Here is a 27,647-nt window from a genome sequence, read left to right on the forward strand (position 1 = left end):
GTCCTACTTTCTGCTCTTTCTCTTTTTCCCCTTTCTTGATCCTTTGAGGGTGTGGTATTAATGTCTTATTTAAGAACTAACCCTCAACTGATGTTTATTCTAAGTTGATATCATTAATGACATATTGAAATTGTGTTTTCTCATGTGATTTAAAGCACTTAATGAGTTTATATTTGAATATTAAATATAAAATATTTTAAAAATCAAAACTTAACAAAGATTCCTTTGAAAACTGTTCTAAGCAATGGAAAAGTTCACAGTGAATTAAGTAAGTAGTTTTATCTTAAACTTTCAAAATAGCTGTGGATATCACTCTAAGTAAAAATTAAATGCTCAAATTTATTTAAAAATTATCAGGATCTAAATCTTCAATTTGGGTTCAGAATACAGTGGCTCTCACATTTGCATGTGTGTATATGCAGCATCACAAACAACTGAAAATATAAAACGAAGCAAAATAATATTGATGAACTAGTAACTAATAGAGACAGTAAACTAAATTATCTAGTCAATATTTAAAAGTTTGTAAGCAAATTATAAGACAAATACTTTTAAATCATTTACAAAACTAAGTATTTTATATTAAAGAAGCAAACAATCTAATATGGAACACAGAATGTCAAATACAATTTTTTACTTGAAATAAAATCTGAAAATCTGATAGTGCCTTTTTTTAGTTTTAGTGATTTCATTCGAGGTGAAAACACTGCTTCAATTATTACCATGGTATGTTTTGATGAAAGTGGTTCAAGTTTTCATAAGCACAACCTAACTGGCTAATGAACTGCATGATATAATTAAACATAGATTCTTCTATAATAAAACGTAACATGAATACAGTTTCTCTTCCCAGTTTCTCTTCTTTCCTCTCCTCTCTCTCTCCAAATCCACTCCCTTTCAGACTTTACATAGAGAAGAACAGGTTTCTAAGAGGTAACAACAAAACATAGAAAACTGAAATATAAAAAAGAAAAACAATCACATCAAAGTTGGACAAGACATGCAAACAGAAAAATAAAAAAGCCCCAAGAGCAGGCACATGAATCAAAACCCACTCGTTCACACACTAAAGAGTTCACGGAAAGAAGTAAGTGGAAAACTATAGTATTTGTGCACAGGATCTGACGCAGACCTGTGCGGGCCCTCTTCTTGCTATTTCAGTCTCTAAGTTCTTATAAGCATTGCTCAATGTTTTAGAGGGCCATTTCCTCCCTCCGCTGTGAGAGACCTTGGACCACACAGCTCTAAATATGGTTGTCTCCATCAAATCTTCCCCTCATTTCTCAGTGAACCCAACAGAAGAGGGGGCAGAATGAGTGGGGGAAGATAGAGAGGAAAGAGAACACTTAGTCACTTTTAAAAGTTTATATCACTTAAAACTTAAAATAAATAGGATTTAATTAGTTTCCATCAATGACAGCTTGATGTGTCTGTGAGAGGCAAAATACCAGGTTTTGTTAAAATTTAAATAAAAAAGACATGGTGTTATTCAACAGTGTTGTTGATAGAGTTTTTTAAAATCCTTCAATACATCCATGATCAGGACATGAATCATCTTTAATTTTAAAAACTGCTGAAAGAAAGGAAAACAATTCATGGATTTGGAGTATTTCCATATTTTTGTTATGATTGTTGGTTGAGCTATGGACGACTTCTGAAAATATTGAGTATTGTGTCATTTCAAATTCTGGATTCACTTGAAACCAAAAGAAAGTTTGCCAAAACAATCATCAAAACAAATCTGAAGTCTGATATCTTCCCCACTGCTACCACAGCAAATGTGCACAAGAGTTTTAAAAAGTGAATTGGGGGAAGGGCCAATGTGCTAAGTTGCTAGGAAGATAAAAAATTCACATTGCAAATGAATATTTTGTAGTACAAAGATATTCACCTATATTTACTTCAACAAATATCCATAGTATGCTTAGTGTAATTATCAATGGAAGGCAAATAGCACTGCAACGTATCATATGAGCAAGAGTTATTGATATTATATCTATCTATCTATCTATATATGTATATGTCTAAAATAACACCTTCAGTTTAATGTTGAGAAAGTCAAGATGACAGGAAAATTAACCTATGTATGTTGCACATTAACTGTGAAATCAATATGCCTTGTGTTTTAAGTTACTTTGCTTCCTTAAAAATTGATAAATAAATCTGATTAATAGGAACTATGACACTCATAAAGAGTGTGTTCACAGTGCACTCCGTTTATAAAATTTATAAATAATTTCCTATGCAACTATAGTGTTTGAATTATAAGTGTTATGACTTCTAAAACTACATGAAACCAGTTTCATAAAAGTATCAGCTCTGAATTTTGATGTACAAACTTGCAAACATGCAAAATTTGAAGGACAAATATTATTTAGGAATTACCTATTTTTTTTTCTCAGAAAAATAGAGTAACAATTAGCTATATAACATACATTTCAAAATATCAGTGTGAGGATAAAACTCTAACATAAAATTAATTTAATGTTTGAAAACACAAAAATCCTAATTTGATTATTGAACATTGTAAGCATGCATCATAATAAAACATGTAAAACACATCATTTTTGTTTTACTTCCAGTCACAGAGCTAAAACCCACAGCTAAAAAGGTCTGCTGAAACCTGAGGCATACAGCTCTACCTACCTCCCAGGAGGGCTACTCTAATCTGGGACACTCATGCCAACCAACACCAGGGACAATTAGATGGCAAAAGGCAAGCACAAGAACATATTCACCAGAAGACAATATAACATGGACCATCAGAACCCAGCTCTCCTACTATAGCAAGCCCTGGATACTGTAACCCACCTGAAGAGCAAGATTCTGACCTTAAATCTCACATCATGAAGATGATAGAGGCCTTTAAAGAGGATATAAATAATTCCCTCAAAGAAATAAAGGAAAACACAATCAAAAAGGTAGAGGCCAGAAACAGGAAACAATCAAACAGCTGAAGGAAATTAATAAAATAATCCAAAACCTAAAAATAGAAATTGAAGCAATAAAGGAAACACAACAGTCCTGGACCCCTGGGAGCTCTTCAGAATCTGAGCCACCAACCAAAGAACACACACAGGCTGGAACCATTCCTCCACGCACCACACATACGAAGCAGACCTTAGTCTTCGTGGCTGACATGTCTGGTCTGACCTCAGTGGGAAAGGATGCACCTATTCTGGCAGAAACTCAGTGTGCCAGGGTGGGGGGATACCCAGGGGTTCCCACCCTCTCAGAGGATCGGGGATTGAGGGGAGGAGACATAGTGATGGAGAGACCAGGGGAGGGAACAGCATTTGGAATGTAAATAAATGAATAAATAAATAAATAAATAAATAAATAAAATTTTCTCCACAAAAAAATACTCAAAATTAAATGAAATTATAGATGTAAGAATAGAAGCAAATAGGCTACCATAAAATACTTAATATTAATTACTTGAAAATTTTATTTATATCTTACTGAAAAAGGATAACAAACTGTTATCCTCGTTCCACTGTTTTAAATTGGAAGTGGGAAATTTCAAGGTTCATAGCAAGCCTTAATCATACACAGTGCAAAATTCAGTGCTGAGAACTAGAGTGAAAAATTAGGGGAAAAACAACCATTAAAGAAAATTTCATTTTTTAATTAGACAGATGGCTACAAGATCAATATATAAATGTTAAAAAAATACTTTCAATATCCTTCATCTCAATAAGTGAAAATCAAGAGTTGCATTTGTACTTCATGATGTTTAAATTCATTTCAAGAGCTTTTCAAGTTATTTAATAGTGAAGCACAGTTATGTGTTTATGGAACTGAAAATGTACAGACATGAATCAAGAATGATCTGCATCAGTGAATAGATTGTATAACCAAGAGAAAAAGTGTAGATTGCTAATCAGACAATACTGCACAGGCAAAGAAGTATGTCAGTAAGAAAAATATATGTAGAAAACCTTTGATGAGCATAATAAAAATCAAACAATGATACAAGATAGACAGGGATTATGTTTGAAACAAGGGAGATATAGCCCTTTAAAACTATGTACAGATTGTTAAAAGTATTTAAACTAGACTTTCAAATGCCGTATACATTTTATATTGTTCTAAAAATGACAAATTATTTTTGCTGTTATTATTTTTCCAATGATAAGTTAACCTTACATATGTATGTGTGTGTGTGTGTGTGTGTGTGTGTGTGTGTGTATGAAGCAGCATTTTTTATGAAAACTGTGAAAACTGTGGAGTTTTGAAAATTAAAGATGTGATTTTTAAGTGCACTACATATATTTTCACTTTGATGCAGTGTCATAGACAGTAACATTTTCTTAGAAAGAAATATTCTTCAAGTTTTAATATATGAAGAGTAGGTAATGACAATTCTATATAAATAACAGTAAGTTTTTCTTTACGATGTAAATAGTATAATAAAAATCAATTTTAAATTTTAAACAAAATTCAATTGACCTACACATACATATGTTGGTTGTTTTTTTTTTCTATGAACTTATTCAGCTCATATAGCTCTTAGACTAACAAGATGTATGCTTGTACTACATTTCAAACAAACTATGTATGTATAAATATATATGCAGATTTTAAGTGATGTATTTTGCTTTTTTATTTTGTCTTAAGTAATACTTTTGTATCAGAAATTTTGTAATAGATACACTGAAAGGGTGTGTCTATTTGATGGTTTAAAAATCTTGCCACAATTTACAAGGCAAACCAAACAATGTAGTTTTGTTTTTAATAGTGAAAACAAGTAAGAAAAAAAAATATCTGCAGAGTATATTCTCCTTTCCTGGTCTTCTTAGTGTTTTTTTTTCTGTGCAAGTACAGAATTTGCTTCATATTTGTCATACTCGTGGCAGCTGTTTCAGTTTGCTCGCCAATAGCTTTAAAATATAACAGCAGTTTTCACTAGGCAGCCTTCTACAACCTACTAAATTTTTAAAAGTTGAGTAGTTGGCACTGGAAATTATCAAGTCTCTAAAACAAAATGTCAAATTCACTCATGTTGTGTTAAATTATCATAATTACATTGCTATAAACTATGTCAGCCTTAGCAAGTATCCACTCACCTGTTACATCTACCAAGAACTGCAGAAAGGTTTTAGAATTTTAGCAGTTCCAGCACCCCTGTAAATTAAAAGGGAATGCAATACATTTGATTAAATATATCACCTCCATCACTTCAGCTTCCTTCCCACATATGCTAGTCAAACAGAGAATATGAAGGCAAATCCAACACTTAGAATCTACATGTTTTCACCCAAACATTTCCCTCTTTTAAGCCAAACACCTCTAGTGGGAGCTATTGTTTTTTTTTCTGAAGATATTTACAATAGAATGGATCAGATGGAGAAACATTATTTATCTAATATAAGTAATGAGGAAACATAGAAATACTAAACTGACATTAAACATCAGATATACAAACTTGAATCTTACTATTTTTTATCCATCAACATACAAAATAGAATCATATTACAGAATTACAAATATTTTGATAGTTAATATATAGCATTGGCAGCCCAGATAACATGATAATAACAACAAAAGTCAATGGCTCATCTTCAGGAAGGAACTATAACTAAACACCATGGTGCTACCTGTAGTAATGGACATGATAACACAACCTGCTCCTCAAAGAAAGATCTCATGCCCATGAAAATGAAGATCAAATGAAAAATGCAAAAACATGTTTAGGGATATAAATTTATGAAGACAATTCTGGACATAAATGTTTTAACAACAAATGAACAATTTCAATGAACCCTACCATAATGTACTGATCACATCTTCAAAACAGATAGTTAGAGCTTATTATTATTATGATTCTGACAATTCATTTATAACAAAACAAAGACACAAGAGAAAGTACAAACAGAGAAATTATGGATGGGAATAAAGACATGTTAATTTCTGAACTGAACAGAAGATTTAATAGGGTTGTAGGAAGCTATGGAGAGGTTTAGAAACAAAACTAAAATGTATTTTAACAGTTGACTTCGTTTAACCACAAGAAAAACATGCAAACCCTTGAAAACAGTATCTTTCCAATGAGTTTCAGTGACACCAGGACAAAAAGGAAACACCCTGTTCCAGTGGATTTGTGGGCAACATTAATTATATTTTGTTGGTTAAATAAAGACAAACTTGGGTGAGAGATGACATGAGGGTCCCAGGAGGAGTTGAAAAGACATGAAAGGTTTGTATATATCACTGTGCATCACTTACACACATGAAAATCTAAAAGGAGAAATTTAAAATTAAGTTATAAAAGGAAGGGAGCGTTTACAAAGACAAAATAAGAAACACTTGGCAAGGCATCCAGTAGTCTTCAGAAACTAGCTGAGGCTCAGTAGACATCCACTCTCAGGTGGATGTTTTCCAAGAGGTGTGCCAGAAGTCGTCAATTCGAAATGAACTCCGTGGTGGAATTTATGTTTGGTTGGTTGGTTTTTGTTTTTGTTTTTACTCCCAGGTGGAGATGATTGATTTTATGCAGGCATATTTTGACTTATTGATTTTGGATTTTTTTTTTTTTTTTTTTTCTGTTTTTTTTATGTTCATGTGATTGAGAGGCAGAGGGAAGGAAGAGAAGAATGAAGTGTATGAAATTGGGTNTGTTGTTTTTATGTTCATGTGATTGAGAGGCAGAGGGAAGGAAGAGAAGAATGAAGTGTATGAAATTGGGTTGATAGGAAAGTGGAGAGGGTCTGGGAAGAGTTGAAACATGAACAATAGGATCTTTTATGAAAAGAATTTAAGTTGAAAACATGAACAATATGTACTTTTTGAAAAGAATTTAAGTTTAAAGACAATCAAAAAGTAATCCGAATAATAAGGCATGTTAGAATGAATGGCACATATTTCAACAGAAGAGTAAACTAGAGCTTTCTGAAAGTGTTCGAAATCAGGCTATCTGAGTAAGTTATAGGACTGGGTAAAGAAAGACAAATTTCAACAAAGTGGCTCAGGGGCTAAGGCACAGGTCATCTGGGTTTTATACTAAGTACTCCCAACCATAGAAAGAGAATTGAGATCAGAAAGTTTTATTATGACCCTCAGAGGTATGCCCTGGGATGTACACACTCACTGCGCCCCACACAAATGAATAAATGTAATTTTCTTATTTCTAGGGGAAAAAGGCAAACTTTAAGCAAATAACTTTTGACACAGAGAAGTAAAGAGATAAGAAAAAAAATAATATGTAAATTTGCATAAATAAGAGATAAGCTAACATTCTATGATGATTTATTCTAATAAAAATAACTTATTTGTTAAAATGAAAACTTTACAAAGCTCTATGCAAAGTTCTATGAAGAGTTTCAAGTGATAAGAACATGAATAATGACCTTCTCTACTTCTTTGTTCTATGCAGGAACTAGAATAATTAGAATTTTCTTAAATACAGGCAGATTATGGTAAGAATGATAACTAAGTTATAAATACATTCTATGGCAGATGTGAGGAAATGAGGTTTAATTTCAACTAGTGGGTATCGAGAGAGCAAGGATACAAGGATGGAGTTTCCTGGAGATAAATATACAGAGCATATTTTAAACAAGAAACAGTTCAGCAAAACTGGGGATATTTAAGAAGCACTGGGCTTGCTGATTGATCTTTGTAGAGTGGTGATAAAATGCAATGTTTCAGTAAAAATTCAGGTGTGGAATATATTAAGTGTCAGAAGGATGTTTTAGAAAATGAAATATTTATAAAATCTCATCTAAAATAGGTACCCTACATATATGTGGCATGACCTTCATGTGAGTTCCCCAACAAGTAGAGTGGGGATGGGGGATGCAGGACCTGACTCTGTTGCCTTCTTTGAGATCCTTTTCCCCTAACTGGGCTGCCTTGTATGGACTCAGGTAGAGGATACTGCTAGTCCTTCTGTGACTTGAGGTGCTGGAGCTCTTTGGAAAGAGCAAGGCAAGGTGGGGGGTGGGGGTGGGGGAAGGCATTCCTTTCTCAGAGAAGAAAGGAAAGAGGAAATGGAGGGAGGGAGTGTGAGGGTGGGACTTAGAGGAGAAGAGGGAGGGGGCTGTGATTAGAATGTAAAGTGAAGAAATAAATTAAGGAAAATAATAACAAAAATAAGATTAATAAGACAAAAGCTGTATCAACATGTATAATATAGAAAAATAAGCAAGCGAAGTATCTAAAGAAGCTCAATATTAACTGTGGTAAGTGTAAACCGATTGAATCTTGCCATGTTCAGAACTCTGGGTTCCTCCAAGTTTCACCACACTTTTGAGAACTAAGTATTCTAAATTCATTAGATTGTAGATAGGATCCTGGGAGATTTTGGAGAATTCCGAAATTTTGGAGCAATTTCCCCAGAGAAGGTTTGGTCACAGTTATTGTCCTGGAAACAGAATCAGGAAACAAGACAAAGATTGTAGAAGAATGACACTATTTTTATTACAACATGTAGTTGATTGATATATTAGAAACTTTCCTATTTTCTAGGATGTATTTATTCAAGAAGAACCAATGTCAGCATTCAACAAAAGCATAGCATTTAAGGCAACTAGCATTCACATCTCCCAGAGGGTTGGCACTACTGGGATAATATTGAGTTGATTACCTGGCAATGAAGTAGAATTTTTGACCATTAAAACACGGTTAACAAGTTAAAATATATTAAACATGTAAAATCTACCTTTCTATATATTCACGAACACACAAACATATAATGTGTTATCACATGTCTAGACTAAAAAATATTTTATAATGAACACCAATGTTAAACATTTTTAAAATTGTATCTATTCTTTGAGAATTTCATGCATGTATTTTTATCAAATTCTTTGAAATTTCCCAGGATCCTACTATCTACAATCTAATTTCATGTTCATTATTTTCTCTCTCTTAAAAACAAAATAAAGACCTAATCGGCCAACAGTGGGAATAGAGGCTCCTTGGTCTCCCAAACTCCATATGACCTAGCACAGGGCAAGGCCGGGGCCAAGTGGTGGGAGTGGGTGGGTGGGGGAACAGAGGTGGGGGGAGGGGTATGGGAATCTTTCGGGATAGCATTTGAAATGTAAATAAAGAAAATAATAATAAAAAAAAAAAAAAAAAAAAAAAAAAAAAAAAAAAAAAACAAAATAAAAACAAGAAAAATAAATCAGACACAAAGAAAAAACAAAACTATACAGTTCATCACAGATGATGGAGTTTGAGGGATAAATGTCTTGCCCTATTCCCAGCTTGCTCTCTCTGTTTTGTGTTTCCATGTGGAGGTGTGAGCTCTCACCATCCTGCTCAAGCAGCCATGCTTGCTGCTCCCTGACATGATGAGTATTTTCTTTCTGTAACTATAGAACAAGTGAACATTTCCTTCTATATAATACCTTGGTCATGATGTTTCATCACAGCATCAGAAAAGTAATGAAAACCAAATTCAAGTAAAATCAAGTGAATTGCATGTTCAGAAGTCAAGATGGCAAATCCTACTGAAACAGTTTTACATTAAACAGATATGCAACGTTCCAAAACATTTTGTTTCCTAGAATACATTGGATATCCAAAGAAATATCAGTAACCACAATGATGGAGGTAAAAAGATTTGAATTATATACCAATTCAAAACTTTGTATAGTATAAATTGATTTTTCTGTGTACAGGTTTAGCCTAAACTAATTTGATAAGTTTGCTTTATTCTAACATAATTCAATTCAGTGTAAATTTACAAAGTATGCATTTTTTAGGATGCTATATCAGAATATATAATGCTGATACATTTTTTAATTATCTCAATAAAAGTCATATTTGTTTCAATAAGATTTCTAAAAAAGTGAAATCAAAGGCTGGAGAGATGGTTCAGGGTTTAAGAGTACTTCTTGCTCTTCCCTAGAATCAGGGTTTGAAGGTCAGTACACATGTCGGACAACTCACAGTTGGCTCTAGTACCCAGTCACCTGATGCCCTCTTCTGTCATCTGCAGGCATTGCACTTATGTGCCTATACCCACACAAAGGCACACACATGGACAAATTATTGATAACAATTAAAATGCAATTTTAAAAGGAAGTAGACTCACAGAACACTTCCAATGTGATCTGGACAGGACTTAAAATTTGGAAAATGTTGATCAATATGGAATGAGGTCTTTATATATTTTATAAATGTGGCTCTCTTTCAACCTTTATTAAATTGCAGGGTAGAAAAATATACAATGAAAAAGGCAGGTAATCACAATGCTGAAGTATGGTATCATGACATCTACATCTTTACCACACATGAATTTTTGTTTTCATTTAAGCAGCAAACTCAGCCCTAATAAAGGATCCTTTGACACATGTCTAAACACTAATGTGCTTTCTACCTCTCTGACGAAGTAATAGGTCTGACCTTTGTGTAATGTCACTCTGTTTTTCCTGTTTATCTTGCCTTCACTTCTTCTCACAGCATGTAAAATAAATAACCGTAAGCTCAGAAATAATAATTACAGGGAAAAGTGCTCATATATGTGAAAGGTTTCACTTCAATATACACAATACATTTTTCTCTCTCCAAATCTTTGAAATTCAATTTGATGTGGTGAAATATGCAAGAGTTTTAGCCTTGGCAAGATGCTTTGGTATGCCATAGCAACCATTTAAAACACCCATAGATTTGTCGTTAAGTAAGGCTGAATATTTTAAAGTGTGTTGATATAAACACACTTTTAAAAGAAAGGGATCTGATTTTTCCACTTGCTAGTTAATTCTTTGTAAGTTATTTCTCATGCTTTCTAAAAATATAAAATGTATCTATTTTATGAGACTGGAAATTTTATTCTGCATGTATGTCTGTTGCCTACAGAGGTCAGAAGATGACATAGGATCCCCAGGAGTCACATATAGTTGTCAACTGCTAAATGACAGCTGGGGATTGAATCCATGTCCTATGGAAAAGCAACAAGTGTTCTTAACCATTAAGTCTTATCTCCAGTCCTTTAAAGCCCCTTTTAATATAATGTTTGGCTCTTGCATTTAATTTAACACGTTTAAACGTGTATGAGGTTGATGTAGCAAACACAGCTCTTTATCCTAATACCCTTGTTGGGAAAGATGTTGAAATGACATAGATCACTTGATCCACTCTTGTGTCCACTTCCAGGTGACTTAAGTCAAAGCCAGTCAACTTGCTATCCATATTCTAAATCATAAATAGAAAAGAAATGGAGACTTATTATAATCCTGCAGTCTTCAATGGAAGCTTGCAGATGAGGTTGTGAAGAACTAACAATAATATCCTACCCATGAAGCTCACCTAAAGAGATATGCAAAGCAACGACATTCCTCCCCCCAAAAAACAAAAATCCCAAACAAACAAAATAGCTGCACAATTTAGTCAAAAGCCAGAGAGTTCTGGAGGGAGGGTGGTAGGTGGTAGGGAAGATAAATTTTGACAATGATTAGCTAGTTTTCCATTAATTTATTTATTGACTTTATATGCCCCTCTCCTCTATGTCCTTCCCATATTCCTACCTCCTCTTCTCCTTTGAGAAATGGTAGGTCCTGCTTGGGTTTCACCTTATCCTAGAACCTCAAGTCACTGCAGATCTTGACACATCCACTCCCACTAAGGCCAGAGAAGGCAGCTCAGTTAGAGGAACAGGATCCATAGGCAGGGAACAGTCAGGGTAAGCTTCTGCTTCAGTTGTTGGAGAACCCACATGAAGACCAAGCTGTACATCTGCTGAATATGTGCAGGGATGCCTAGATCCAGTCCATGCTTGCTCTTTGGTTGGTGGTTCAGTCGCTGGGGGCCTCAAGGTTCCAGGTTAGTTGACTCTGTTGGTCTTCTTGTAACTAGCTAGTTTTCAAGGATGCTTAATCTACATCTTACAAGTGGACTCATGAAATTTCCTGTGTATATTGACAGAAACCAGAAAAACAAAACAAGCAAACAAAAGAAACAAGCTAACGACAAACCACCCCACTGCGTTCTAGATAATGAATAAATGATATAAAACTGCCATCCCATGGTAAAATTTTAGTGATGATCTGAAACTAACATAGGATTATAACTTCAGGGAAAAATAAATCAAAATACTCAGAAAGGCATCCCAGGGACATATTAGTAGAGTTGTTCCTTTTGGTACTAGTGAATGCCTATCAAATATAAAGGGACCACTTTCTACTTTCTTCTTTATTATATTACAAGAAAGAAAGAAAGAATGGGTGAGTGCTGGGGAGTTAACACAAACTGTAAATCTTTTGCTTTGCAATAGCGCATTAATTCTATATCCAGAAGGCATAGGAGAGACAATTCACCAGAAGAGAAGAAGTTTATAATCCCAACATTGGGAAGGTGGAGGTAGAAAGATCCTGGGGCTAGCTCACAAGCCAGCCCAGCCTACTTCCCTAGTTCCATGCCACTGAAAGACCCTGGGTTTCTTTCTTTCTTTTTCTTTTTTTTTTTTTTTTGTTTGTTTGTTTTTTCAGTTGGATGAAGTCTAACGACTTCTTGGGAACTATACCTGAGACTGTCATCTGACCTGCACACACAAATGCACCTACTTGCATACATAATCACACACACACACACACACACACACACATAAATGAGAGGGAGGAAGAAAGAGAGGCAGAGAGAGAATTATTTTAAAGCACTGACTTGAGATGTCATATGCAGCAAATCACTGTGCCCTGATAATTACTGCATGTGTTATTGCAGGATTTAAAAAATAAGCTGAGGCTACATTGTGGAGAGCACTGAGAAATCACCAGGAAACATATGGAGATTCTTCCTTTTATTTGAACCAATAAAAGTGAAACAATGTCTCTACCCACAAGCCATTTTATCTCAAGCTTCTGTCTTTATGTACCAAAGTGTAAAGCTAGGTTATTGATGTAATAGGGAAATGCATGGGTTTGCTCTAATATAGGCAGGATTTTGACTCAGAACTGGGGAAAATATTAACTTTAGTACATGGTCCTTTTGTAAACATTAAACCTAGATTCTTACATAGTAAATCAGTACTGGCCCACCAGTACATGAACTTTACTCAATAAATTGTTGGGACATGTTTCAAGGACCATAGAATGAACAGGTAAATAATCCAATTTTAACTGAAAGTGCTATGAAGACAGAGGGGAGCCGTGAAGCAGAATTCTATATACAGTAAAATAAATAAACACAATTTATTATAATGAGTTATTATATATTTGTACTTACACCGTGGCAGAAATGCATGTGAGACCTCTGTGCTGTTGTGCAAACTACTTAATACCAGTTAGGTAGACAGGTGAAAGTTAACTAACATTTTAACAGAAAAGTAGATCCCCAAATGTGTCATATGATGGGCAGCTCCAAATGATATCAATAAGGTGCTTGATTTAACTGTCATAGCATAAACCTTATTGTATAATTAAATGTGTGTAACATAAGATATATATTATATGTAATATACGAAGGTGGTGTTACCTGTATTGATACTATCATAAGAATTTCACCAAATGACAAGAAAATGCCAGAGTAGTAAGATTGCTTTTAATCTATGTTGATATAAAGCTGATTTTAAGTGAAACTCCTTGTCTTCTTAGAGAGGAGGGAGCAGCTCATTATATTTTTGCAGTCTAAATAGGGGCCTGGATCAACCAACATGGACCTCAATAGATGAATGAGTTTAGGGCTTGCATCCTCTTGTAGGTTTTGTGAAAATAAAATCTATTATATTCTTCAATGTGTAAGTTACGTTAAATAATTTAAAATAACACTACTCTAATAACACTATTGTGAAATAAGTTAGAATTTCAACAAACATCAGAAACATTAGAAATAATCAAATTTGAAATGTACATGAACTTGTGTGCCGCATAAGCTAATGAGTAACATCACTAACGTTCTGCCCGGCCTTCAGGAATTTTGTTTTTTCAATAAATTCATAAATATAATACAAAGTGTTTCTAATACAGGGAATTTCAATAGTCTTTGAAAAACTCAAGATACAAATAAGAAGTGAACCTCAAACTGTTGCAAAATGAAAAGAATCCCAGGGAACTAGTGCACTGGTAGTGTATTAAAATAAAGTTCAAATTCTTATTTATAATATTCATCTGTCAACAAATGAATGAATGCTGCTAAGGGAGTAAGATATTGAATATTTTCTAGAGATTTTCAATATAATTTTAAGTTTGCTGTTTGGTCTCACTTAAAGTTAGTTACTAAAGGATCTTAAATATTGCTCAGATGTTAAGTGTATTTGCTGTTCTTCCAGAGAACCCTAGTTTGGTTCCCAGCATCTGTATTAGACAGTTCACAAATAACTGAAAACTGCAGTTCCAGACTATCTGACCTATTCTAGCCTCTACATATATCCACATATGTTATATGGACAGACAGACACACACACACACTCACAAATTAAAATACTTTTTTAAAAAAATTAACAGATAAATATTCAGGTACTAGCAAAATTTATGTATGCATAAAAGTTTTCCATAAGTAATTGGAACAGACTGGAGAGCTGAGGCTGAGAGTGGTTAAAAGCACCTGTTGCTGTTGTAGTGGACCCAAGTTTGGTTCTCAGCAGTCAAAAAGCAGCTCAGTGTTCCTGGGATCTGGTGCCCTCTTATGGCTTCCATGAGCATTGCATGAATTTGGTGAACATGCATGTGAAACCTTCATACACAAAATAATATTCATACACAAAATGATATTATTCATAATAATACATAATTCATAATGATCATACAAATAATAATAATAGTAATAAAACAAGTAAGCACTAGACAGAAATTAAAGTAGGCTTAGCATGGGCCCATGAGCATTTCCATTACAAATTTTATTTAAGAGAGTTCATCTCATTATCTTAGAACACAAAGCTGGAGGTTCAAACGCACACACGCGGCGCAGGCGCGCGCGCGCACACACACACACACACACACACACACACACACACACACACACGAACAGTCTGGATACAAATTTGTTTACACAAAACATTGAAATTAGTTCAGCTGCTTTATTTTAAGCATCAGCCAAAGGAATAAATAAGAAAAAGAAGAAAAGCCTACTCGCGCTCTAAGTTTGTCCATAAATGCGAAAACCTAAAGTTTCCTGTGGATTTAGGCCAGTCATGCCTAACGTGCTGCCAAGAAAGGAGGTAGCTTGTTGGGTTTGCTTCCAGCAGGTTCTGTCGCCTTTCTTTTCCCAGGTCTTCGCCCTTTGATCTGTTATCTTGCAAATGCAGTCCCTAGCAACCCAGAGCTCAAAGAGAGAAGCTCAGTTTAACTTTGTTTCTCTGTTTGGAGAACACTCAGATCCTCCTCCTAAAAGCAGTGGCAAAATTTGCTTGTCTGTGCAAATGCAATATCTATTACTTTCAGATACAGTAAATACCTAATTACATTTTAAGTAACTAACAAGAGACACATCTTACATTCACTTTTCTGAAATAAATGTCTCATTACATGAAAGAACATTGTAAAATTACATTTCTAAATTCTTGGCTTAGTTGATAGACTTAATCATGTAGGTATTATTTTCATGGGAAAATGATAAAACGAACATTATTTTCCTCAGATTTCTTTTAAATCAGACAACCTCCATAGTGTAAACAAACAAAATAATTAGATCAGCTATCCCCATTTAAAATAATGTTTCAAAAACTAGAGTAAAATGAAAGCAGAAAGCTCAGCTGACAATTCTGTTTTGTAACATTAATGAGGAAATATGAAGAGGACGAGAACAGAAAGATGGTTTTCGATGAATGTGCTTCTCCCATCTACTCACAAACTTCATGAAATTGAAAATCACAAAATGATGTGTCATTTAAAAATTCAGTAAAATCACTGAATGATTATGACATTATCAGTTTTTAAACTGGAGAGCTTGGCTGATAACACACTTGCTGCATCAAATGGGGCATGGCCACGCAGAGGCACTAGAGATAAGATGTAGCTTCACTCATGACATTGGGCAGAACGTGAAAGGCCTAAAGTGCATATGGAAATGTTTAACTCTATTTGTGAAAGTTGCTTAAAATTAAAGTGTTTCCATGAAGAGTATAACATTCAGTAAGTACATTCTCTGAATTGCGCGAGGAAGAGTATGAGTAACTTTTCTGAGTCTTCAGTTTCATTTATTTATTTACTTCTTCATTTTTGTTTTGGTTGTTGAAGCAAAGCCTCTCTGCTTATCCCTGGCTATACTGAAAGTCACTGTGTAGACCAGGGTGGCCTTGAAGTTACAGAGATTTGTCTGCCTCTGTTTTCCTAGTGCTGGAACTAACAGTGCATGCCACAATGCCTGGCTTGAGCCTTAAAAATGTAACAGGGAGGTTCGGATGACATTTCTGGATTATATAACTAGAAGAATGAGAGCTTTTAACTATAGAGGTCAGAAAGTTCAATTGTTATAGTCATATCTGAAAACACAATTCATGTTTTCACAACAAAAATGCCTATTTTGAACAGTTTTGTAAAATTAGATGGTATATTTTTTATCAGATATTTTCTTTACTTACATTTCAAATGTTATCCCCTTTCCTGGTTTCCCCTCTGAAAACCCTCTATCCCATCCCCCCTCCCCTTGCTCACCAACCCACCCACTCTCCCTTCCCTGTGCTGGCATTCCTCTACACTGGGGCATATTTTATAATGATCATAATGTGTAAGTGGGCAGTCTCAGTTCTAGTTTATACTTCCATGCTGAGATTGTCATTACCTGCATTCTCTCAGTCCTGGGTCTGTGTCCCGTGAAAGGATTCGTTCAAAAAGCCTTGCAACTGCTCCTGCATATTTGGGGTTAGGCACAACAGTTCTCTTCTCCAAGAAGCTGCTCTGTCACAAACCCGTTAGCTCTAAACTGATATTCATGAGACCCCTCCGAATAGAAAGTGAAAGAAAATGAAATAAGACCTGGCTTGGAAAGTCTCTTGTTCTAAATGTTGTTTCCCCTTTTATGTGAATATACACAGCTAGACTGGATGTTTCTAAGTGAGACTGTCCAATTTGCAGAATGAAATAGATTTGGGAATGGAGTTGTATTATTAATATTTTTAACACTCTGAAAAAAATCATTAGCTCTTGCAAGTAAATCTTAGAAAACAGACTAAATGGAATTTAGGAATGCTTTCATTCTTAAAACTCTATGGAAATTGGTAGGAGCTTAATGTTAAAAATAACTATTTTTTTAGATCTTACGGTAAAATTGGTTAATGTTTTTTACTAATAGGTTGATATATATGTATACCACATGATTCATTCATGCTGTTTCTTACATTCAAAATTTTACTCAAAATCAATGTGATAGAATCTAAGAATTATCACTTTTAATTGGTTTTTACCTTTGTGCTAGACTTTTCATTTGACAGAGGAATTGAAATCTCAGGCACTATATTAGAAATCCTTTTGTAATTATTGTTTATTGAATTGCAAAATATCTTCAGTGCCTGTTGTACTGACACAGAGGCAGTTGACTTAGGCAAGCTGGGTAGAAGAAATAAGTAACTCAGAAATAGAGTTATCTGCTACTGTAACTGCATAGTAACTACTGTAACTGCAGAGTTACCTGCTAGTGTAACTGCATAATAGCTGTGTATGTATAACAGGATTGTGAGTGCAATCTTTCTTGTGAATTAATTTCTCTAAGCCCCAGAGTTCCCCTTAAAACTGGAGATATTCAAATATGAATTTAACCATACACATATTTTAAATTTTGAAAATCCTATGAGAGTTTGATTCTTGTTTCCATTTTTTTTTTTTTTTTTTTTTTTTTTTTTTTTTTGCTTAACCATAAGCTGAAAATATCCTGTCCAGGCTTTGCAAATCTATCTATACAGTAGGGGAAGTGTACCTTGTAAACGAAGATAATAATTTGAACTTATGGGATCAGAACTATGACAGATACGTGTTTGAAGTTCAGAATTGAAAAAGGAAGAACTATTGTTAGAGAAGAAGATACTACATAAAAGGCACCACACATAAGAAGTACAAAAGGTATCGTAAAAACATTTCCCCAAGCATAACAATGCCTGAGCCTCTGTATGAACCGGTATCCCTTACTTCCTGGAGCTATAGTCTAACTGGAATGCTATCTGACCATACATGTAATTCAAAGTTTAAAAGTTCTACTGTATAACTTTAAAACCCTCCATCACGGATTGTCTTTTACAGTTGCTAATATGGCATAAAGGAAGAGCTTTATATGCTGAAAATTATGAAGTCAGCTTTCATAGAAATATATATATATATCATTTTCTGTACATTTCAGCTTCTCAAATTAGCAGAAGTTGTTACCTTCCCAATTTTTTACTCAAATCTCTAAAAATAAAAGAATGAAAATAGACCCCTCCGAATAGAAAGTGAAAGAAAATGAACTAAGACCTGGCTTGGAAAGTCTCTTATTCTAAATGTTGTTTCCCCTTTTATGTGAATATACACAGCTAGACTGGATGTTTCTAAGTAAGACTGTCCAATCTGCAGAATGCTGCACATTATGAGAATAACCAAATAATATTATTAGGTTCATGAAAATTTTAAGGTAGAGTCATCAACAATATTTTCATTTTATAAGTAAGATGAAACTGCACCTATTAAAATACAGACTAGAAAGGATTTATAGCTCTCATTTAATATGACTTAACCTTAATAAAAATCCAGGAGGCAAATTAAGAATTGATTTTGTAGATTTACATTTCAAAGAATGAATTGTTTCCAGAATACAAAAACATTTTAAGAATACATAAACATTAGCCTATAAACTGAATTCATGTATGGATATATAGCTAATAACAGTTATTTTTTAGAAAATACTATTATTTAATTAGCACGTATGTTGTTTCAATCTTTTATTACATTATTTATTATTTATGTGTATTTTTTTAACAAGCCTGTGCACATGTCACACCCACAGCAGCAGCATTTGAGTGGAGGCAGAAGGATAAATTCTAGCTGTTGCTTCTCTTTTTCTAGCATTAAGGTCCCAGAATTTGAACTCAGGTTAACTATCTTAGTCGCAGGCATCTTTATCCACTGAGTCGTATACATGATCTTGTATCAGTATTAAGAATATCCCGTGTCATTAATCATCTCCTTTGTCCCCACCTAAGCAAGTATTCACCATTGCTTATATTTTTAACTACATATATGTAATGATACATAGTTTTGTGTCATTTCAGTTGATATCCTTTGCTTAAATGTAAAGTTTTATGGTTGATTATTTTATTGGGGACCATCTAAGCTAACTGAAATAAAATTGAAAAGCTATAAAAGAAAAAAACATTGAACATTGTCTCTAATGTTCAGTAAAACAGTCTCATGTCAGATGCCAATGCCCATTTTAACCTCAAAAAATGCACTGGTACTTTCTATGTATGTGTGCTTGTTTATGATATATGAGAAGTGATTCTCCTGATATTTAAGAGCACCTGTAGTCCTATGAATATTATCATTTGTGTCACAAATAGATAAATCCATATAAGTATGCCAGTCAATTGGTATTCAAATTAATCCACATCAGAATGAAGAGATGAAATTAGTCCAGAAGTCTGGCTAACTTTTTTTTTTTTCAAATTCTGTTCCTCTATCAACACATAGACCCAAGGAGAGACTTACATGATAACCATGTATGACCAACAGGAATTGCAGAATATTGCTTTGGAGTGGGGTAGTCAATGATAGTAAGAAGTAGCAAGAGGAAATTGTACTTGAGGAAAAGTTAAGGACTCATGACATAACAGATGAAGACCCTTCGTTTTGCACATGCAAAGTTTAATTTAATGGTAGTTCTGCCAAGCTCTTGACTACATACTTGATTCACATAAATCACCTGATTCAATAAGTCCACTGATAAATACAATCTTTTGTAGAAGCATACGACAGTGCAGCTGAGGCTTAGAAAATTTGACTTCTTTATATAAAGGTCCTTTATGGCATTATCATTTCAAATCTTTGTGTGTGTGTATCTCTAGTACCCTGGTTTGATTGTTTTCTTAGTTTACTGGAGTGGTTTTCTATAAATTTTAGAAAGCATTAAAATTAACTACTTAGCTTGTTAAAAACACAAATACCTGTGCCTCTCTTCCAGGTAACAGGATTCAGTACTCTGCTGGTGAGAAGCTGAGATTTTTGTCTGGCAGAAAAGTTTCTAGAAGATCCTGGTACCCTTTCCTAGAGAAGCCTTGAAAAAATCACTGCAGTGAATGTGCCTATGAGCTGACAGGGTAATGATGCTATAACTAATGCCGCCAGAATCCCTCTGACATTCTTCATATCCTTCTGCAGGACTACTATGCTAAAGCTATAAGGTTAGACATTTTAGGAGAAATTGTTAATACAGTCGTGGGACACGGCTACCTTCCACAGAAAATATTAACCCTGAGAAATCCTTAGACACACAACAGCCTATAGAATTAGTGATTTGCCAAGCCAGCTTTTAGTTCATTTCTTTCACTTCCTCTGTCTTTGAAGGGGTCTCATGAGTATCAGATTAAAACTAACTGGTTTGTAACAGAGCAGCTTCTTGGAGAAGAAAACCGCCATGCCTAACCCCAAATATGGAGGAGCACTTGTAAGGCAAGGCAAGGATTCCTTTTGAAGGAATCCTTTCAGGGGACACAGATCCAAGACTGAGAATGCAGGCAATGACAATCTCAGCATGGAAGTATAAGTTAGATGGCCCACTCATGCATCATGATCATTATAGGACCCAGTTTTACCCAACTCTTATCTCATAGGTTCAAATTATCATCTGGAGGGACAGAATGTGAAATGCAAGAGAACTGATCCTAAACATAAGATAGTGAATTCTGGAAAAGATTTAAGGAGTTAGTTTTCCTTAATGATATTCTGTAACCTGTTACTCCAAATGAGAACGAAAGCCTGGTGAGAGAACTAATACACACAAACCTGTGCGTGCTTGGTAGTGAACGCATCTGCACATCACAAATCATTTACTGTCTCACTCACTCTCACAGGATAAAGGTCAAGCCTATAGCTAAGGTCCCTGTTCTGTCACCACCATGCACGCATTGTACAAAAGGATGATTCTCATTCTATCCCCAAACTGTGCTGTGAGTTAAAAGAGAGAAAACTGGCAATAGGTGAAAAAGATATCTAAAATTTAGTTTTATTCTATATGTACAGAGCTCTGAATGGTGTTAGGCACTGCTGGCTCACACATTGTTTCTCCTTACTCTCTTCATTTGTAATTTGTTTTCCTTCGAACCCCTGGAAATCTTGAAATTCATGTAAAAGAGGGCATAGTTTCTCAAATAGTCATCTTGCTAAAGGGTCAGGTATCTCAGCAGGAATCCTGCTCAGGTTAAAATTGCCAGACAGCAGCCAGGAACAGAAGTATAGGACTGCAATTCCACTTGGCACTCCAGCATTTGGCAGATCCAGGCAAGAAGGTCAAGAGTTCAAGGAAGTCGTTACACAGTGAGTTTGATACCAGATTGAGCTATATGAGACACTGTGTCCCCTGCAAATATAAAAGTTAACCACAAATAAAGTAGTGGAGTTTTTGACACTTGGCAGACTTTCTGAAAACTCTGAAGGGTAAGTACAAGAACTCATCTCTTGGGGACCCAAGAAGTGTATCTGCCAACAAGGAAGGGACATGTTCACACACACACACACACACACACACACACACACACACACACACACACACACACACACCTTACTTAGTACCTTTTGTTTCCTCAGCAGCACAAAGGCACTGCTGGCTGCCTTGTCTGCTCTTTGTTTTGTCAGTCACAGAATAATTCTGTGTGTAAACCACGAACCTGCCATTTTCTGCCAGTGTTTTCTGCCTGTACCAGATATGCCTCCTTCAAGCTTCTGCAGCTACACACACCAGACAGTGATGCTAGCTGTTCAAAACAGGCCACCTTGATGGCCCCTGCGACAAAGTCTGGGATCTGTAAGTACTTAATTCATCCAGTGATTCTTCCTGTTTCTCCTTGAGGAATCTCAAGGGACCTGCTATGTCCTTTTCAGCTGAAAGCTGCCTCTTTATTTTCTCTCTTCATACACACTCCTGCAACTAGAGCTTGTAGGGGCACTGCCTCCTGACTCTCCACACACAGAACATTCCAGCAACCTCTGGACTGCAAGTGGGCCTTTTTGACTGCTTCCGAGGAGACATCAATCTAGGAAATTTCAGCTCTGAATTTCAGGAGCCATGCAAATTGTCCCGGGGCATAATATTGGACTGGCGTTTGGAAAGTTTTGGTGCTAAGTCTGAAGGAAGGAGTGGCCTTCAAGGGGAAGGGACCTCTCCCCCTGCCTCGGTGGTGTGGTGTGTACAGGATCTCCATTTTGTTTTCATTACGCAGTGCACAGCAAGGTTTAGAGACCTTCTTTCAGCCATCACCTGGCCATATCAAGAGAGCAGGGAGACCACGTGGGGTCTGAGATGACCTGTGCTCTTTTATTTTTATATCACCACATCCTCTCCACCCCTACCCCCTCACACTGGAGCTCTGTTTGAGTCTTTGCTGTGCTTCAGTCTCAGAGTTAACATTCCTTGCTGTCTTTTGCCCCGAAGCACCAACAATAGGAAGGTAGGAGAGCTCATAGATGCTCCTTTAGGGAGCTCTCCACTCTTTGTCTTCCCTAAAGACCTTGCACATCTCATAGAGGACATGCTTCTTGCAGAAATCCTAGGGGTGAGGGAAACTTTTGTCTGTTTGGAGAAACCTGGCTTTATCCCCTTGCCTCTGTCCTATCTCAAGACAATTGTGGTATCTGGGCAGGAGATAATCTAGAGCATAGGGAAAATTAATAGGACACTAACTCAAAAAGCTATACAGTCCAATGTGTACACAGTCACTCCAACAGGGCCTACGGATGGGTCTTGAGTCCAATTTATTATCCTCCTTCCTGCTAGCAACACACACACACACACACACACACACACACACACACACAAAGTCAGGCACCCATTCTCAACCTGGTTGAGTCTGTAAAAATTTCAATTCAAGAGTTTTGATTTTAAGAGAAAGGAATAAACATCCACAAAGGAATGGAAAGGATGCATACTTTCCCCAAACTGTGGAAGACTTCAGAAGCATGCCTTAATCTGATAAACACAAGGATTATTGCCTTCCAGCAGGTGCCTGAATGGTGCTAATCTTGGGACAAGAGTAGTGACAGGGAGACTGTTTTTATGATTTTGTGTGCACAGTGTATTCTTTGAGAAGCTCTCTCAAGATACTCTGCTTGCCTCCCTCCTCCTGATGTGTCAGATGAAAGTGTTAAGATTGGAAAGTGAGACTGTCCTTCCCTGGGGACATCGACCTGGCTGGGAACTTCAGGAAAGATTACCCAGGCATGGGCGAATTGAGAAAAATCACAGCTCTTGCTCTATCTACCCCGCTGCCTGGACACTGCCTTTGACACTGCCTTCCAGCCCGCAAGAAAGAACTGAGGGTTCTGTATTGGGTCCTCCCTCCTGCAGAGCATTATGTCCTGTGTCCTGGTCTTTATGTACTGGAAGTCCCAGAGCAAGCAGGAAGGCTCATCCTTCTTGAAGTCCAAAGTCCAGGAGAAATCCCAGAACACACACCTGGAAGGAGAGTGAGACACACAACACCCAGCTCTCCCTCTGCTGCTGATGGGAATCTATACCACACTGACCTCTTGCACCATGGCAATCCCTTCCCCATCATTTCATAAGTATAAGAAAGCACCCCAGCAGCAGTGTCTCTTTACATGGACAGGACACTTGAGATTTAGGATTTACAATTTGTTTCTTGGTGAAATCCAAATATCATGCAGCTAGAGGATGCGTTTCAAATTCTCTCTCTCTCTCTCTCTCTCTCTCTCTCTCTCTCTCTCTCTCTCTCTCTCTCCCTCCCTCCCTCCCTCTCTCTCTCCCTCCTCCCTCTCTCTATCTCTCCATCCCTTCCTCCCTCCCATCCCCTCCATCTACTTCCCTTCCTCCTCCTCTTTTTTTTTTTTTTTTTCTTTTCTAGGCAAGAATGAAGCCTAGGGTGCAACTCCACTGCCCTCCCCTTTGTCATCAGGCTTGAACCTTTTATTTCAAGCGATTCAGGTGGATATAAAAAGCTCTGGGGAGGTTGGTGACTTTCTGAGCCCCACTAGAGAGGCTCAGGCCTACAAAAGATCACTTTATCTTCCACCACGAGGCGTTTCCTTTCCCTGAACCTCTGTGTCATAGCTCTTGCACTCAGAAGGGAGACAGCAGAAGGGTGAAAACTATAGACAGATGGTAGAATCATGGTGTATGAAGAGGTTCAGAGAGAACACTGTGCGACATGGATTTCCTGACATTAACCAATGCTAGAATTTTCAGAGTCATGCTATGATTTTCCATGAGCCAGAGAAATCCAAAAGAAACAATGGGGAAACAAAAGAGGGATTAGAGACTAGAACACACAATGTATAAGAAAATGCATCAATCTCATTAAAAAAAAACAAAACAAAACAAAAACAACCTTGAGACCTAGGTGAAATTAAAATTTAAACTGGAGAAATAAGACACTATCAAAATGGGCACCTCAGAGTCTTGGAGGGAGCTTGTAAAACAGAATGCATGCAAGTTTGTGAGAATCTGGGGATAGCCTTGCAAAGTATAACGTGTCAGACTTATCACTTAAGTACCAGAAGTATGGTAATTAAAAACTTTATTACCATTAAAAAGCTTTTAATGAACTGTGTACTATTGATTTTGGACAAGCCAAAGATGACTACAGCATGCAACACCTTCCCAAAGTCCCTAAAGCTTGAAGAAACTCAAAGGAGACTAATTATCTCCCTCCAAAGTGTAAGAGTTGTGGGTGGAGGAGAGGTGTCTCCTACTGCCAATGCCATTCAAAGCAAATGAACATCCCTTTCTTTTCCGTCGGCGCATTTTCTTCGTAAAATACGGTAGGTGCTGGCAGCCAGAGCTGAAATTGCAGGCAGCCCAGCTCTGCGTTTCTCTGGCTGACGTGCTCTGCCGCTTTGGCAACTCACTCCTTCTAATGTGCCCCCGAAACGTTTTGGCTCAACAGGTATCTCATGAAAATTCGCACTTAACCCTCGGTCATCTTCTTGAAGGAGACACTTCTACGTTTCTTCCCTCAGCCGGGGCTGCTGCTGGCTGACCGCGACTTCTCCACGCGGAGCCGAGCGCGTGTCTAGCAGGCAGCCCCAGGGCCATCCATTAACCACCCACTCTGAGTCGCAGCAAAACTAAGCCCAGACGTGTCTCTCGTCGCTCACCCGGCTGGCGACGAAAACCCCTTGTAAGCAACCAGAAGCGGGGGTTGTGCAGAAGGTAGACTAGTTACATCTACATTGCTTTGCTTCGGACAGGCGTTTTATTCCCAGAAACACACACACACACACACACACACACACACACACACACACACACACACACACAGCTTTAAATAGCAGATTGGGGTTACAAAGCAGTTGCTGCCACACAGAGACCAGGGGCGACTTCTGGGCATTTAGAGATGTCAATTAAAATTCAGAACAGACCACCCATCATTGGTCATCGCTGAGGAAGAGGTAACCTCTCCAATTCCTCCCTCCCCAAACATGAATTATCATATCCACTGAATGCAAATGTGCTGCCTTCTGCGAGGGGACAGCCAGCTGCAAGCTGGACAATAAAGTGTTTCATAGAGACGCGGCCCGATTGCGGTTCAGAGAGGCACTCCTTTACAAAGGAAGAAGCGCCCAGTTTGTGCTTCTAGCCTTGGCGCGCCTGGGCCAACACTGCCCCTCCACCCCTCAAGGCACCTAAAAGCAGGATTGGAAACTAGCTTCACTATGAGCTCCATCCCCCGTGTCTGTTGGAGCTGCTGTGGGGATGGAGAAATGATTGTTCTGAAACGATGGCATGAGTCATAAACACCTCCCGAGTATTCTTTGCAGCAATTAATGGGCAGTGGGGTGCAGAAGTTGTGGAATAGCTGTAGCTCTATTTTGTCCCCCAGACTGTTCTTTCTCCAGTGATCCAACTGTCCCTTCCCTTCCTGCTTAGGAATAAATTTTCCATCCCACCCGCCCCCACTCCTTGTCTGTGCATGTGACACTCATTGTACCTGTCTGAACGCAGAGACTTGCCGGGGATTTTCTTTTTGGTCAGCTGCTAATGACTTTCTCCCTACCTTCATTCATCCTCAAAGGTGGATCTTCACACTTTGTGGCATCTCAGCCTCATTTTTATTTTTTATTAATTAATTTATTTTTTAGCCAAGCATTAACAGAATACCCCAAAAAGCTCCCCTACATTTATCCTTGCATAGGAAGCCACGTAGAAATAATTCAAATTTGTATGCAGACATTCATGTTGGTGTGACCGAGCTCTGGAAGGCTCTGTCTCCTAATGCATTTAAAACCCATGCATTTCTAGCATGTTGGCAACTTTGCTGTCCTAAATGGTTAAAAGGCACTCACGCCAGTATCTTCAATTAAAAAAAAAAAAATCTGTGCAAAGCATCAGACCCCACAGATTCCACTAGAAATCAAGATAATCCTCACCACTTAAAAAAAAAAAAGTCTTGCAGAGGAATTCTGCGTGGATATCCACTAGTTAGAGGCTATAGGAACCAACTCACGTATCGGTTTGAGCATACTGCAAGAATATTTATTGAGCACAAGCTCAATCACCGCATTGAACGCCAAATCTGGCAAGCAAAATGCATTTCCTATCTGAGGGGAGGAAAAGGAGCTGTGAATCAACTCCTTCATCAGTATTATCCCTATTATTTTATCCGTGCAAATTGCAAACTAAGCTTGCTAGCCTCTCTCGGGCGACAAGTCAAGCCCATCTCCACCACAGAAGAGGGTACCCCGGAAAACAGACCTACCTTTTACACGAGACAGCGTCAATAAAAAGACGAGGTTCCAAAACGTAAATCCACTTTTAATCCCCATTTTCTTCTTCAGGATGAAGTCTAGGCGGCCACATTTAGCGCATCTTCGCGTGCCAGGCTCCCGGGGTTTGGATTCCTTTGCTCTGCTTGCTCCTTTGCGGCTCCCTTTCATATTATTCGCGAGCTCTGGATTCTGGCTCCTCAGCCCAGCGCAGTAGAGTTGTTGCTGTTGTTGGTGCGCGGTCACAGCTCGGAGTGAATGGTGTTTCTGGGATACCACAGCAACCTTGACGAGGACTCAACCATCTCTCCAACGGGGGCACAGAGTCTCCGCTACTCCAGATTCTGTCTTTTCTTTTGCGTTTTTTCCCCTCCACCAAAATTAACCTTAAATCTTGCTCCTTACAACCTACACCAGAAAGCACTAGTGAGCTTCTAAAAGCCTAGCCCTACTCTCTGATAAACTCCCCACAATATTTGAAATCTCGGGGCTTGGATTATTTTTCCCCCCGAATAGATCAATTCTGCCTGCAAAAGCAGTTCAAGAAATATTATGTTAGTGAGCTCTCCATTCCAGCCTGAGAATATAGAAGCATACTAAAGGAGTATTTTTAAAGTGAAGATCTGCGTCGCTTTAGGAGAAACCGTGAGGATAATGAATTGGGTTCCATCGATGATGCCCACGTCCCTAGAATGGGACATGTGTTACTACAGTAGTTGCTTATATCCCAGACAGCTTTAGACATCTATTATACTTTGATTTAATCCAGAAGGGAAATCACAGATAATTTATTTGCACGCACAAATTTACATATCAGAATACCTAGGTGTAAAAACCATGACGCGGATTTTATTATTTGGTAAGCAT

General features: G+C 37.1%; 1 protein-coding gene across 4 annotated transcripts in view; it reads right to left on the reverse strand.

Moving 5' to 3' along the window:
• Csmd3 (CUB and Sushi multiple domains 3) overlaps positions 1-27,108 on the reverse strand; it is a 1,165,720-nt gene extending 1,138,612 nt beyond the window's left edge. For all 4 annotated transcript variants that reach the window (XM_021216672.2, XM_029547950.1, XM_029547951.1 and 1 more), the window contains exon 1: positions 26,774-27,108. In XM_021216672.2, coding sequence (XP_021072331.1) covers positions 26,774-26,951 — 178 coding nt within the window. In that variant the 5' untranslated portion in view covers positions 26,952-27,108. The remainder of the gene's footprint in view (positions 1-26,773) is intronic.
• Between the last annotated feature and the right edge of the window lie 539 nt (positions 27,109-27,647).

The sequence above is a fragment of the Mus pahari genome, chromosome 17, assembly GCF_900095145.1.
Source record: "Mus pahari chromosome 17, PAHARI_EIJ_v1.1, whole genome shotgun sequence".
NCBI lineage: Eukaryota > Metazoa > Chordata > Mammalia > Rodentia > Muridae > Mus > Mus pahari.